At 27.5% G+C, this 14,475-nt stretch overlaps 1 protein-coding gene across 1 annotated transcript in view; it reads left to right on the forward strand.

Annotated features, from left to right (window-relative positions):
* Nucleotides 1-13,993, forward strand: part of LOC114119691 (bestrophin-4-like) — a 29,170-nt gene extending 15,177 nt beyond the window's left edge. The window contains exons 2-10 of the mRNA XM_027981352.2: nucleotides 4,043-4,153; nucleotides 6,287-6,458; nucleotides 6,552-6,681; nucleotides 6,810-7,051; nucleotides 8,405-8,677; nucleotides 8,766-8,981; nucleotides 10,042-10,276; nucleotides 13,208-13,335; nucleotides 13,399-13,993. Coding sequence (XP_027837153.1) covers nucleotides 4,043-4,153; nucleotides 6,287-6,458; nucleotides 6,552-6,681; nucleotides 6,810-7,051; nucleotides 8,405-8,677; nucleotides 8,766-8,981; nucleotides 10,042-10,276; nucleotides 13,208-13,335; nucleotides 13,399-13,791 — 1,900 coding nt within the window. The 3' untranslated portion in view covers nucleotides 13,792-13,993. The remainder of the gene's footprint in view (nucleotides 1-4,042; nucleotides 4,154-6,286; nucleotides 6,459-6,551; nucleotides 6,682-6,809; nucleotides 7,052-8,404; nucleotides 8,678-8,765; nucleotides 8,982-10,041; nucleotides 10,277-13,207; nucleotides 13,336-13,398) is intronic.
* Nucleotides 13,994-14,475: the final 482 nt, after the last annotated feature.

A 14,475-nucleotide genomic window follows, 5' to 3' on the forward strand; every position in this document is an offset into this window, starting at 1 on the left:
TGGTACTATATGTTTAATGGTATCCCATAATGATATAATATCATTAATTTTTGAACCTAAGCCATAAATATGTGACTGTATTAATTTTCTGTGCATAGTTGATACATTGATTTTAGATAATTTTTTAGTATTTTAACCATGTTTAATTACTTAATATTAAACTGAGATTTTTGATAATGTTAAATACAAAGCTTTGTAGAATATTTTTTTACTGGTATAGTGGTCTATTCATTTTAATATTTAATGTATAAGTTTATTTTGTGTGATATCTTGAATCATTTTGTAAATTATAATCTCTCATGTAATAATAATAACTGTCTGATATAATATCATCTGCTTAATTATTAAATTATAATTTATAGTAGTTTTAAAGTTGTGAATAATAGACAGAAAAGTGTTTAGGTATATAGTAAGTATACTGACCACTTATACACACTATTGCAACTTGGTGATTAATATTTAATCTTTGGTCATTTTCTTTTTCGTTTTATTCGATGTTATGTACTTATGTGCTTAATACTTGATTATACATTTATACCTGATACCTATAAGTAATAAGTACTTTATAAAACGTTAGGTACTTATTGCTCGGTACTCGTACCGTAACTTGTGCTATCTCGTTTGTCTCTGTCTTATATAATATGTATAGTGCAACAATTACCAAATTCTTATGCTCAAGAAAGCATTTTTATACATATTTTATAACGGTTTACATGAGTTTGAAAAAAATAAATTATTATATAAGTAGGTACTTATAACTCATTTAATAAAAATATGTGTTATTCAATCGAACACAGTTTATACTTATTCATCATGTTTTCAAACTATATGTGTTATATGTTACACATGTTCAAGACAAGAATGAAAAATATGGGTGTAACGTCCTCTTAATCAGTCTTAAACAACGATAACATTTTTTTAAACAAGCTCTAATGTATAGGTATCTCATTATTTATATTAAATTTGTTGTGTTAAAAGATTTGTTAAAATATATTAATAAGTAGTATTATATCTAAAACTTTTGGTAGAAGTAGAACTATACATTACCTTTTTCTTTCAAGTAGTAGTTCTAGTTCTATATAATACGCGATTTATTATTCAATAAATGTGCAACACATTTTTTGTGTTATATATTATTTTAAAATCTTTCTTTATTATTGTAAGTTATACAAAAATTAAATTAAATAATTTATAAATATATGTGATAAACATACGTAGATACTACATAATTATAAATAGGTATTGCATGGAACTAAGGGCCAACATTTCTAAAAAATTTAAATACCCTTATGAATTTTTGGAACTTAACAAGACCTGGATGCAGCAGTGTCAATTTATGAACCTGTACATTATATTGTTTTTTCGAGTTTATCAATGACCATGTAAAAAAAAAATGGCTTATAAAATCGATATATACATGTACAACAGTCGTAGCCAAATTACTTGGCTTAGTGGCCATTGCACAACAATGGTTCACAAACTTTTTAAGTTGAAAATATCTATTTGAGAAGTCGCGGTCGTTTTCAAGTTGATTAATTTCATATTTTAAATAATGCACGCCACATTAATATATTCTCTATTTTCGTCTAAATAATATGTTCAATTATAATTCTCGTCTGTATCTCGAGTGTTCCTTCTAAATTCAATACCTAGATCATAATATTAATAAGGCATAAACGTTCCGGTATTTCTGCGCGTGATAATTTTGCATTTATATTAAATGTATTTTCACATAAACACCGAGTTAATTATTATTATAAATCAAATCATATTCACTCGACTACATACGCGACGAAGTACTGTAAAGCATTTATTTTCGTCTATCGATTTCACCGGAATAATAACATTTGGTATTCGCTACCGACGGAGAGCATTTTATATTGTTATAAATTTTCTACAAACACGGCGGCAGCCAGATGGGATCCAGTTTGAGAACAAAAAAAGCGACTCAAACGCTCTGCCAATTTAACCGCTAACGACACTGCAGTTCTCCTATTGAATTGTACGCATACCTACACTATTGTAACTGTTGGATACAACATTTTAGGTACGAATGTACGATTATAACAAATAACAATCTCTTGTTGAACTTCAACATAATCAAACAGCGTGTTTCGACCATCCGTCGTCGAACCATTTCAATCAGATATAAATGAAACGTTGAGGTATACGCACATTTCGCATTCCGACAACCCGCTAGTCAATTACTATAATAATCAACAAACCGCGATTAAATAAATCAACAAGTGTTTAGTCTAGGTCGGTTGGTTTGCTACATCTATGTTATTCATTGATTTGGTGGTGTTTAAATAAAACCAAATTATCTATAAAATTAACTATTTCATCAAATAATTCTGTGAACTGTTTTCAAAACTATTTATTCTTAATACCTGAACAGTTTTCTTTTACATGTATATATATATATATATCATAATTCATAATTATTGTTTAAAGTTTAAACGAATACTTATAATGTAATATTTTATCTTCGTTGTTACTCGTTATAACATATTTGTCCACAAACTCAATATAAAAAGTATTGTAGGTATATCTATATAATATAATATATATATAAATATATATTTATATACCTATATTGCACAATAGTTTTATTTTATATGACAGCCCGTAGCCGTTCCCAGATTTTTTTTCGGCGATGCTCTTTTTATGACTAAATTAGTCATATTGCCCTTCTTTGAATACCATGGGAAATATACATAAAAAATAAACATTAATTCTCATTCATAGTTAGTTATTATAATTTTACTGAATATAATATATAATATTTTGAGCATACAGCCGATGACTTAAAATAAATACATTTTTATGCTTGGAAAAAATAATAGAAAATATTAAATTTATATATATATATATATATATGTATATTATAAACGTAAATAAAATAATATTACTAATGAGAAGTGTGTGGTTACTTATATACATTAGCAAAGTTTGGAGATGTCTGGTTTTATTTTTGACAACTGGAATAGAAGGTTAAGTTCTGCGTTGAGGCGATTACGGTATTTGGTATTTCTTTTTTTTTTATTATTTTAGAGTAAGCCGAAAATCTTGATTCTCACAAGTGATGGACAAGGGTAATGGTAATGTTTTCGTTTTTTCGCTTAAAACATAATAGTTAAAGCTCGGATTTGTGTGAATCTGCAATTTTATTCTGATTAATCGTATGATATGCTAAGTGAGTACAAAATTTGTTTCGTGACATAAAATGAAACTTTTTTATGCATATTTTTATTTTTCATACATATAAATTCGCTCACTACAATAATAACTATTATTTTTTCTTTCGAACCTAGCCAGATTTCGACCTATGTGATTTATGTAGAAGGAAATTTTTAATGTTGGGTCTTAAGTCAAGTTCATCAAATATTCGCATTTGGTTGAAAAACAACATTTTTTTAACTGCAGAAAAATATTGCTCAAACGGATTTTTTAGCTGTTTGAAGTGCTCTAAAATCTTATTGACAACAAATTTGGCAGCCAGTTCTTCGTTCTCCAACAAAAAATTCTTGTATTATTGGAAAACATTTTGTAAACACAACTTTACCTATATAGCTGTATCTATTAATATTCTACTGAGTACTGATTAACGCCAATTCCGAGAAATTGTAAATATAACATTTTCTGAATTGTTGTGGTTATTAAGAGGTCCGAATCGGAATACAGGAAATACTTTTTTTATTAGATTCAATTTAAAATTAAAAAAAAAAAAAAATACAATTAATTATTATAAGTACATTTTTATAAGATCCCATATGATTCCGTGGTTCCACGGTCCCCATGAAAAGTGCTCGCGGTACCTTAAAGGCGCTGTAGTACACAGTTTGGGAATTACTGAGTATAAGATTTATATTAAATTTCGTTTAAAATTGGTATATGAACTACAATAATGCGATTGAAATAAAATAATAATAATAACACATTAAGCAAGTAATTGATAAGTTCGAGCACGGCTTTTTTTAATTGAATTATACCTTTGTTGTTGTTTTTATAATGTTAAATATTGGTTTTTACTGTTTTTTAGGTGGCGAGGAAGTATATACAAGTTAGTGTGGCCTGACTTAGCTGCATTCCTCTTTTGTTATTATACACTGAATTTGACTTATCGCTTTGCGTTAAATCAACAGCAAAAACGGTAAGTGTTACTTGTTTATTATATTTTTAATTCTTTACAATATTATTTAAATTTAAATTTTAAGTCTTTAAGTAAATTTTTAGACATATTTCTGTTTATAAACAAAACAGCTGACTTTTTTTTATTCAATATTACAATATATAGATAAAATATTTTTACTTATATTTCTTCTTTTACATTTACCATTCAATAAGTTGAACGATTATTTAAAATACCTATTTGAAATGTTTTTATTTTGTTTCAAAAATGTTTAATTATTTAAAATAATGAATTCTATACTTATATAAATTAACTTAAAAACTATTGGCCATGGTGAATTAGTTTGTATTAGTCGCCTACAGAATAATTGGTCGTCAAATAAAAACTATTTTAAAATTTTTTTTTATTATTATATTATTTTGAATATAAATTACCCATTGTTCTTTACAATCATTTAAAATATAAAATGATATTAATATTATAACGTTATATTCAATTAAATTTAAAAAATATAACATCTCAATGAAAGTTGAAGTTGGTAACTATCGGTTATTTTTTTAAAATGTCTAATTTATTTATGTTATTGATAGACATCACATACTCTGGTAGTTAATTGATTTTTTGTACTATTATATTGTCTGTACCTAACTGATAAAACTTACCTTAATAAATCTATAAATTTCTAGATAGTTGGATGGGATACATTTAAAGTAGATACAAAGCCATTATTCCATCCTTCAAAAGAATTGTCGATAATATCTAAATATAGACATAGTCACATAAAATAGATTATATATACGTATAATCTATATATATATATATATATGTATTATACGTATGATGATCATTAATCGTTTCGAAGTTATTGCCTAGCATCACTATAGACTATAGTTATATTATTAATGACTATTTTGTACTATTTTATTTCAATTATCTTATTAATAGTTACACAAATACAGCATTTGAAAGGCTTACCGCAACAACCAGAAAAGTATTTTACTAACTTTTTTAAACCGTTCAGAATAATCAAACAATTCTTTTATGATTTGAAAATTATACATGTTTACAATTTCGAATTCTATGAAAATTGAATGAATTTGAACTGATGTGGACTTATTATGTGGTTTTACCCCCACAATTATCATTATTTTTTCACGAAAAATTAATCAAACTTTATTTGACATTAACCAAATTAATGTAGGTATAAAACTTTTATTTACTTATTAATATTGTTTATTGAAAAAAAATTAATCCTTGCGCCAAATCAAGAGTTATAAAAACTTTATTTGTATACAACGGATTGATCTGGTTGTTACATTAGCATGTAAAGAATTTTTTCATTTCACGAAAAAGTGCATTTTCAAATAAAATGGTTTTTAGTACAAGCTTTTCATTTAACTTATCAACTACTGTATAATAGATATTATATTATAGTTTAATTTTGTTAAACATCATAATTTAAATCATCAAAAATATTATGAATCATTAATATATAAATATATAATTTTATAGTAGGTATACAAATAATTCTTGCAATAAATAATTTGTATTAAAATTATTATACTACACAATATATATACATAATTTCATATTCTTCGTGAAATATAATATCTAGTATTATAAAATAACAGAGAAACTAAATAAGTACTAAAGTTTTGAGATCAATATTAAGATGTTTAATTTATCACACCCGCTATATAAAGTCACCAGATATCAAAATTAACTGGTTGGATATTTCTGGATATTTTGATTTTGTATATATTTTAAAATTTCATAAAAAATAAACAGTTATATTTTTAGTATATGTTTTAGATAATAAATTAATATAGATATTTAACTTTTCGGAAATATTCAACTTCTAATAACGTAAATTTAATTATAATTATATATAAATTATATAAATTTAAATAATTTAATTATAAGTGTTTACTATTGTAATATACACATATTTTTACATTTAAACAATACATTACAGTTATAATTGAAATACGATAAAAACAACAAAAAATTCGCGTAAAAGTTTTTTTAGATTTTCAAACTATATATTATTTTGAACTTTCTTTTAAGACTAATATATGATGCAAATACCTATATGCAAGGTTGCATTAACAATCACTTAATATTTAAAATCGTGTGAATTATATTTTGTTCAAGAATATTTGAAAGCATATCGGAGTATTGCGAAAAATACAGCGAATTGATACCGTTGTCCTTTGTGCTTGGATTTTATATATCCATAATTATGCAACGGTGGTGGGACCAATATTGTTCGATTCCGTGGCCTGATCCTATAGCAGTTTACGTGAGTTCGCATATTCACGGACAGGTATGAACTATTTACAACAACACTGCGTAAGAAATCACGTTACAAGCATCTACTTATTCTGGTATACTTGATGTTAAATTAATATCCATATAGGACGAAAGAGGGAGATTGATGAGACGTACAATCATGCGGTATGTCTGTTTGGGTCTGACTATGGTATTCTCCAGTATCAGCCCTAGAGTAAAGAAGCGTTTTCCTACTCTGGATCATTTTGTTGAAGCTGGTACGTATAATTGGACTTGTTACTACTGTACCATTGTCTATAATGCCCAAACAAGTTTTAACCATTATAAATACGCTCTAAAACATTCAAAATAATTCGTAATGAATCACTAATTGTTTGTTGTGTAGGATTATTGTTGGAAAACGAAAAAACGATCGTATTAGATTTAAATGACAAATTCCCTAGTCACTCCAAACACTGGTTACCGGTCGTGTGGGCGGCGAGCATAGTGACTAGGGCCAGAAAAGAAGGACGGATTCGTGATGATTTCGCGGTAAAAACGATTATTGACGAGTTGAATAAATTTCGCGGTCAATGCGGTTTGTTACTCAATTACGATTCAATAAGCGTACCACTCGTTTATACCCAGGTAAATTTGATATTAAAATGAATTATACTTATTTTATTATCCATTTAAAACATTTTAATGCCAAAAAAAATCTGCTCTGAATATAAAGTTTACTTTTTGTAAAATGTGTATAATCTGAGTTTATAGTAACCATTGAACTATATAATAAACATATAGTTCAATGATAGTAACACGATTATTTAACACCTAACCTTAATGTGAGGAAAAAAGTTTTACTGGCATGACTATCTTCTATAAAATTAATCTAACCTAGGCAGATATCTAGGTATTTTAAATTCGACATTTGTTCACATAATCAACCTATAGTTTATCCTATATATTTATAATAATTTTTAATTATTTGTATATTCATACAATTCCATTGAGCATTGTTCATTAAATATTTACCTATGATATTGATTAAATTGTTTTTGATTCACATAAGTATAATTTTTATATTAATTCTGTAAATTTAGGTAGATAAAGTTTAGAACTAGATTAGAAGTTCCCAAACTTTTTTATTTTACTACCCGTTTTAGGAATTTTTTTAAAATTTGGCAACCCACAATAAAACTAAAATCGAGACTTACAGTTCGGGTGTACAGTAAATACTAAATTGTACAGTAAATTTAAATTTACTAAAATTTTATCTTTTAATAATAGAATATATTATTCTCTTATATACCTATAATTAATTTTTATTTTCATAAGTGTAATGATCATTTTTTTTACCGACGAAATTAATTTGTTTTTATCGCTCGGAAACTTTTCTAATAAATATGCAGTAAAAAAAAATAAACAAAAGAACAGTAAATTTAACGGAACAAAAATAATCATTACACTTATAAAAATACAAATTTATATTTTACTTTAAATTAAAAATAATTTTGTTACTATTACGTATAATTAATAGATATAATTTAAATTTATATGGTTTTATGTTTAAATTTGTATCATTAATTTTTAATTTCATAAAATATCTAATGACTAATACAATATTTATTCTGCAGTTTCCTATTAAACCACTATGACTGCTACAGTATTAAATCATTTAAATGCCATGTTTATACTTAAGGCCTATAATCATCATAAGAATTTTAAAGCTCGCCTTGGGACTATTTTTATATACCTATAACTAATATTAAATAATATTATAAAATAATAATGAAATTACTTAACAAAATTAATAAAAAAAAAAAAATTATTGTAGTTTTACTGTTTTACATAAATTATACATTTATCTATCAACATACCTACCTATTGTTTTATTTTTATTTTTACCCGACATATAATCGCGAATGGATAATCTATACCTACCTACTTACTCATAATAACTATATTGATTTATTTATAAATGTTTATTATTTCCTATAGGTTGTAACATTGGCCGTGTATTCATTTTTCATTACTACCGTGATGGGAAGACAATGGTTGGATAAACCAATAGCACCATTAGCAAATCTTAAACACCAAACAGAATCCAATCCGGCAAATTATAACTATATCGATTTGTATTTTCCGGTATTTACTACTTTACAGTTTTTCTTTTACATGGGGTGGCTAAAAGTGGCCGAATCGTTGATTAATCCATTTGGAGAAGACGATGATGATTTTGAAGTCAATTGGATCATCGATCGTAATGTCCAAGTATATATAACAATTATAATATTTCAACTCATCCGAATTTTCAACGAAGCATATATATTATTAAATCACATATCGTTTGGCCTCTTAGGTTTCGTATCTAATAGTAGACGAAATGCATCACGAACATCCAGAGTTAATCAGAGATCAGTATTGGGATCAGGTGTTTCCGACAGAATTGCCATATACTGTAGCTGCCGGCGAACGTGAACGGCATCCCGAACCATCGACAGCCAACATAGCTGTATCCGATGCAGACGCGGAATATTCAATGCCACCCAAGTGCTGCGACGACGGACAAACCCTAGTAAGTATAATATAATTTTTATCATACGCAAAACGGTTAAAAAAATAATTTTTAATCTTTATTATTCGTTTAGAAATAAAAATACAATAGAACACCTATACCTACATACCGTGTTTTTACACTATATTTTGTAAAATTTAAAAAACAAACAAAAACTATCTATTAATAACAAACATTCTCAACCTTATATTTCTTAATTTATTTTGTTATTTTCATATAGTATTAAATAGTAAACCAGAATTTTGCAAATTATTTACTACTTATATTCAATTTATCATAGTCTATACAAGGTGTTTCTAGAGAATTAAAAATTTCAACGACGTTGTTGTTGTATTACTGTTTAAAGCAGTAATTTTTCATTTTTTTTTTTTTTTTTTAATGACGACATATTTTATTACGGCAACAAAGTCACACAGACGACAGACGCACAACAACATTATGCTAACAATAATAAAAAATAAAATAAAATCTTTATCTGAATAACTTGTCGCCGCCAATATATGCTTTACAATACGAACAAATACTACGCATAGTGCACACATACAAAGTTTAACACAAACATGATGCGGTCGTATCGGATCCACTTACTGCCAAGTATCGATAAGTCAAAATAGTCATAATGACCGGGCTCAGGCGCATACTGAAATTAGATTTTATATTATAATAAAATTACATGTTTTATAGGTAATACCTAAAAATTAAGGTTTAAAAATACTGAAATTTTAAATATTCACATAATTTTATAATTGTGTAAACTTTTGATCAGGTTATAGATTATTTAAGTATGAAAATGTATAACCTAACCCCCCTCTCAAATATTTTTTTACGTACGCGCCTGGGAGAGCTATAGGTAATGTTGTCATCGTTTATTCGCAAAACCCGCTTATTTTCTCACGTGTTAGGTGTAACGCGTAAAATAAATAATATAAAATCATCGTACCCGTGCATATTATTACGATCAAGTCATTATTCGCGTATGCGACACAGCTCGTAAGTTTCGTTCTCATCGCCGAGAAACTTTCTCGGACGAAAACGTTTTGATTTCGCGTTCTTGCTGCAGGACGACGACGACGCGAACAGCGGCATACACTTCGTAGCGACAGGAGGCAGCTACAAGAGATCGAACAGTCAGCTGCGCGGCCGTCCCATATCGTCGCACAGCTCCAACGATCATCACCACCATCTCAACAACCAGAGCGTGGCTAGTTCGCTAAACCGAGTCGGTTCGGTCACGTCCATATTGAAAAATCTGTTCAAACGCACCGGTGGTACCTCCGCCCAGTCGGCTGGCGACGGTGAGTGCCGTTTTATTTCTTCACAGATAGGGTACAATAACACTGTATTATGTTCTATTTTCATTCCCGACGAGGAGATAATGTGGGTTGCAAGGGCACCGTCAGGACTTACAGAAGTGACAGCTGAGTGCCATCGATAGCAGTCGTTTTTTTAAGGTTCCGAGAACGCGTTCAAATTTGATATAATTCTCGAATTAGTTAGGTACCTACAACGCTATTGTCTATTGCAGCAATAGTATTGGCGCATTGCTATTCTGAAATTCTGTTAACTGCGATTGATATAGGTACACACGCGAACGAAACCAACACATAACATTTTTTTTCTATATCGTCATAGTGAACCGACTATAGTAAAACGACTATACAATTAAAATTATAAACTTGTCGTTTTTACTTTTTTTTCCGTTTACCTGCAATTATCGAAATACGCATTCTCGTTGTTTACCAGCTCCCTATGAAATAGAACGTCACAGTATTTCGCAATTTATGGGTTAGTTTAAATAAAATTAATTTTGACAAGATTCGATCTCGTGTGTATTATCTATTAAAATTAATATTTGGTTGTGCGTGAACGTGCGACGGGAGCGCATAACTACCTATTTATTTTACACGTTAATGATCAATTACTATTTATTACACACTTATTTACGCAAGCCACGTCCACGTGCACGCAATTATAAAATTGCCTTCATTCGACTTCTTAAGGTCACTTTATATTATATCCCAAATAGTTGTTACAATCATTTTAATACAAAACTCTAAAGTAGCGATCGTTACGAACCTGGGGTAAGCAACTACAAATGTAGGTAGGTGCGTGAATGTTTATTGTGTAGCACCTATGTGCGTGTTACCCAATCTAGTACTATCACAATACTATCCTGTAAAAAACTACGATACGATAAAAAAATAAAAATAAATAGTGGACGGTAACTTATACAAAAATTTAAATGATCAACAACTAAAATTCAAAATATTTTAATAGGAAATATTTGAAATATGTTTCATTTAAAACTATTTTTTTTTTTTTTTTTGAAATCCCAATACTATTTTTGTTTTTATTTCTACAAATTATCATATTTTTAAATCTAACCTTTCAACTTTATTTTATTTTATTTTTCAAAAATGCAATTATGTCAGGGGTGCCTAAGAGTGCTTAGACTATTAAACTAGATCTACTGTATTCATGACATTAAAATACCTAAATACCTAATAGTGTGACAAATTTTCGTAAAATAAAAATATACTTGGTTATATTATTTTAGGTACTAACTACTAATATAGCTATATAAGCTAACTTTGTTTTGTACATGCAATTTTTGCAATTAGAGAGAGTAGGCGCACCTCAATGGTTTTTAATAGTTATAACAGTGAATTGACCTTCTATAAAGTAGAAATATTATCTAAAGACTGAAAGCCCGAGTATTGGAAGCCTATAGAAAAAATATTTTCTTTTAGTCGTGATATTAGGTCAATTCAACCAACAAAGTGAAAATAGATAAATACAAGGATAGTATAATATATTTATTACAATACCTATATTATTATATTATGATTTAAAGTTCAGTTTTTTATGTCTATAAATGCACTATATAGGTGACTTTATTTTGTTATTTACAGTGTACTCTTGATTATTTGCGGAATAGGGTGGCTTATGGCATCCGCAGATAAGTGAATTCGCAAATCCGCAAAATCGAAATTCAAACGAAAATGTTATAATTACATTTATGGGTTATTAAAAAAATTAAATCATGTTATTTTAAATAGTATATCAGGAAAATTAAATTAGAGCATGTTTTATTTTTATTTAAACATTCATATAATATTACGAAAATATTTTATAATTATTTTTATTATTTTTGTATACATATAATATGTATGTAGACAATTCCGCGGATGACTACGGATAATCGAGAGTATTCGTACACTGTTTTTAGGTACTGAATAATTATACTTACACAAACGATTATAAAAATTTTAATTTTTTAACTGCACTACATTTAATTATTTGTATATTCTGTATAAATTTATCTACAATGTTAAACCTCTCAAATGTATATTTACCTTAGGCTTCACAAGTCTTAAGAAATTAGCCCTCCTCCATTGATAAATAACAGGTTTAATTCTCAGTCTTATCTGACCCCAAGCACACTTTAAGAAAAATTATCTTCTATACTTACTTTAGAAATGTACATCTACTTTTTATTTTTGTTACCTATGAATATCTAAGTTAAAACTTTAGGTTTATCAGAATATAAAACCCCAATAAAAATTGTTTGAACTTACTAGTTTCCTAGTAATAATCTAAAATACAATTTTACCTAATTAAAAGATGTAAACATTATCTTGAGTCATAATTGGTTTTTTTTTTTTTATTGAAAACAACTTTTTTTTTTTTTGAGATATTATGCTCAGTACACTTACACAATTATTTAACCATAAATAACAAGTATTTAAAAAAAAATAAGACATAATAAATAAATTATAGGGATTTGATGTAGGTAGTAGGTACTTACTTTTTATGATTTTGTAGAAAGTATTAACATTTTGTAAAATCAAGATATTTGACTTTTCCATACTGATTTATATAATTCCTAATTTATGTGTGTCACCTAGCCTATATATAATAAAAAATATAATAGTATAATTTAGAAACTTCATAGAAATAACAAGTGAATTATCTTCACTACAATGAAAATATATTGAAAAAGATCAACACTTGGCCGTTATGCTGAAAACAAAGTTTTCACTCCATTTAAAATCTAAAATTATAGTCTGTAAAAAAAATACAGATAGGCATGCAATTAAGACAAAAATAAAAAACAATTTTTAATATTAATGACTAATGATCATACTACCACCCCAACATTTTCATAATTTAATAATTAATATTATGGTCTTTATTTTGAAACTGTTTTAACTTATTTCGTACAGGGCTTCTATCGAGGGTATCAAGCAGCAACAGATTTCCAGGAAGTAGCTGGCAGAGTCAAGAGAGTTTACAGAGTAGCAGTAGTAAATTACTACAACAACAGTTTGGTAGTGTACGAATTGCCGATCAGGTACTATGAGAAAATAAATAACAATTAAAACAATAATTTAAAATATTTTACCATTTTGATTAGGTGATCGAGGAACTAGATGAACAAATGACGATCACAGCAGGGGGTCGGCTAGAGAGGCGTAGCGAAAAACCAAATGTGCGTACCGTATTTCCTCCTCAACCACCGTTGCCGAACGAATCTGCATCATCAAATTTATCAAATATCACTTACACAGAAGTGTTGTCAACTAACGATGATTTTGGCTATCAAGATGGAAAAAAAGAAGATACATTGATGCGTAGCGATAGTGACAGCAGTAACCACCACACGCCTAGTACATCTAGTTTGTTGTTTGTTGTCGAACCAGTGGTAGACCAATCGGCTACTATAAACAATGATCCATCTAACAGTAGGACTTCGTCAGTCACTTATGATTATGAAACATCTAGACGGACTCCCGACCATCATGACTAGAATTGTATTGATTATGTTAATCTTGATTTTATTTAGGATATACACATTTTGTTAAAACAATAAGCAGTTAATTTCAAAATTTTAGAGTTAAGTATATTTACGAAATGTGATTAGATGTACGATATATCATTCAAGCTACCAAATATTTGTTTACTAGTGTTAAACTAGATTACTTACAATAAAATATATTAATTATGCTTAATGTTGAAAAATGTTTTATCACAGTGCAAAAACTGAAAAATTTGCAATTTTCTTATTATACCTATATATATATATATATATATATAAATTTTTATTATTGATTTTCTAAAACTAATTGGTTTAAGTACCATAAGCTCATAATCTTTAAAATGTAAAATTATAATAATACCTAATCCTTTGCAATGTATTTTAAATTCTTAAGACTTGAATAGTAAAAGTTATATTTTTAATTTTACAAATATATTTTTCTTTATCCACACTTACAACTATAGAATTTTTTTTAATTATTAATTATACTTATCAAATTCCAAATTGTATGGGATATTGTAGGGAAACAAATAAAGGTAATAAATAAGGTAAAAATATTAACTATGGAAAAGATATTCATACAAAGATGCCCATGAATATTATTTCAAAAATAATATATTAAATCATTATTATGAATTTTATATTAAGTAACACATTTCAAATATCATAGCACTC

Source organism: Aphis gossypii, chromosome X, assembly GCF_020184175.1.
Source record: "Aphis gossypii isolate Hap1 chromosome X, ASM2018417v2, whole genome shotgun sequence".
Lineage (NCBI taxonomy): Eukaryota > Metazoa > Arthropoda > Insecta > Hemiptera > Aphididae > Aphis > Aphis gossypii.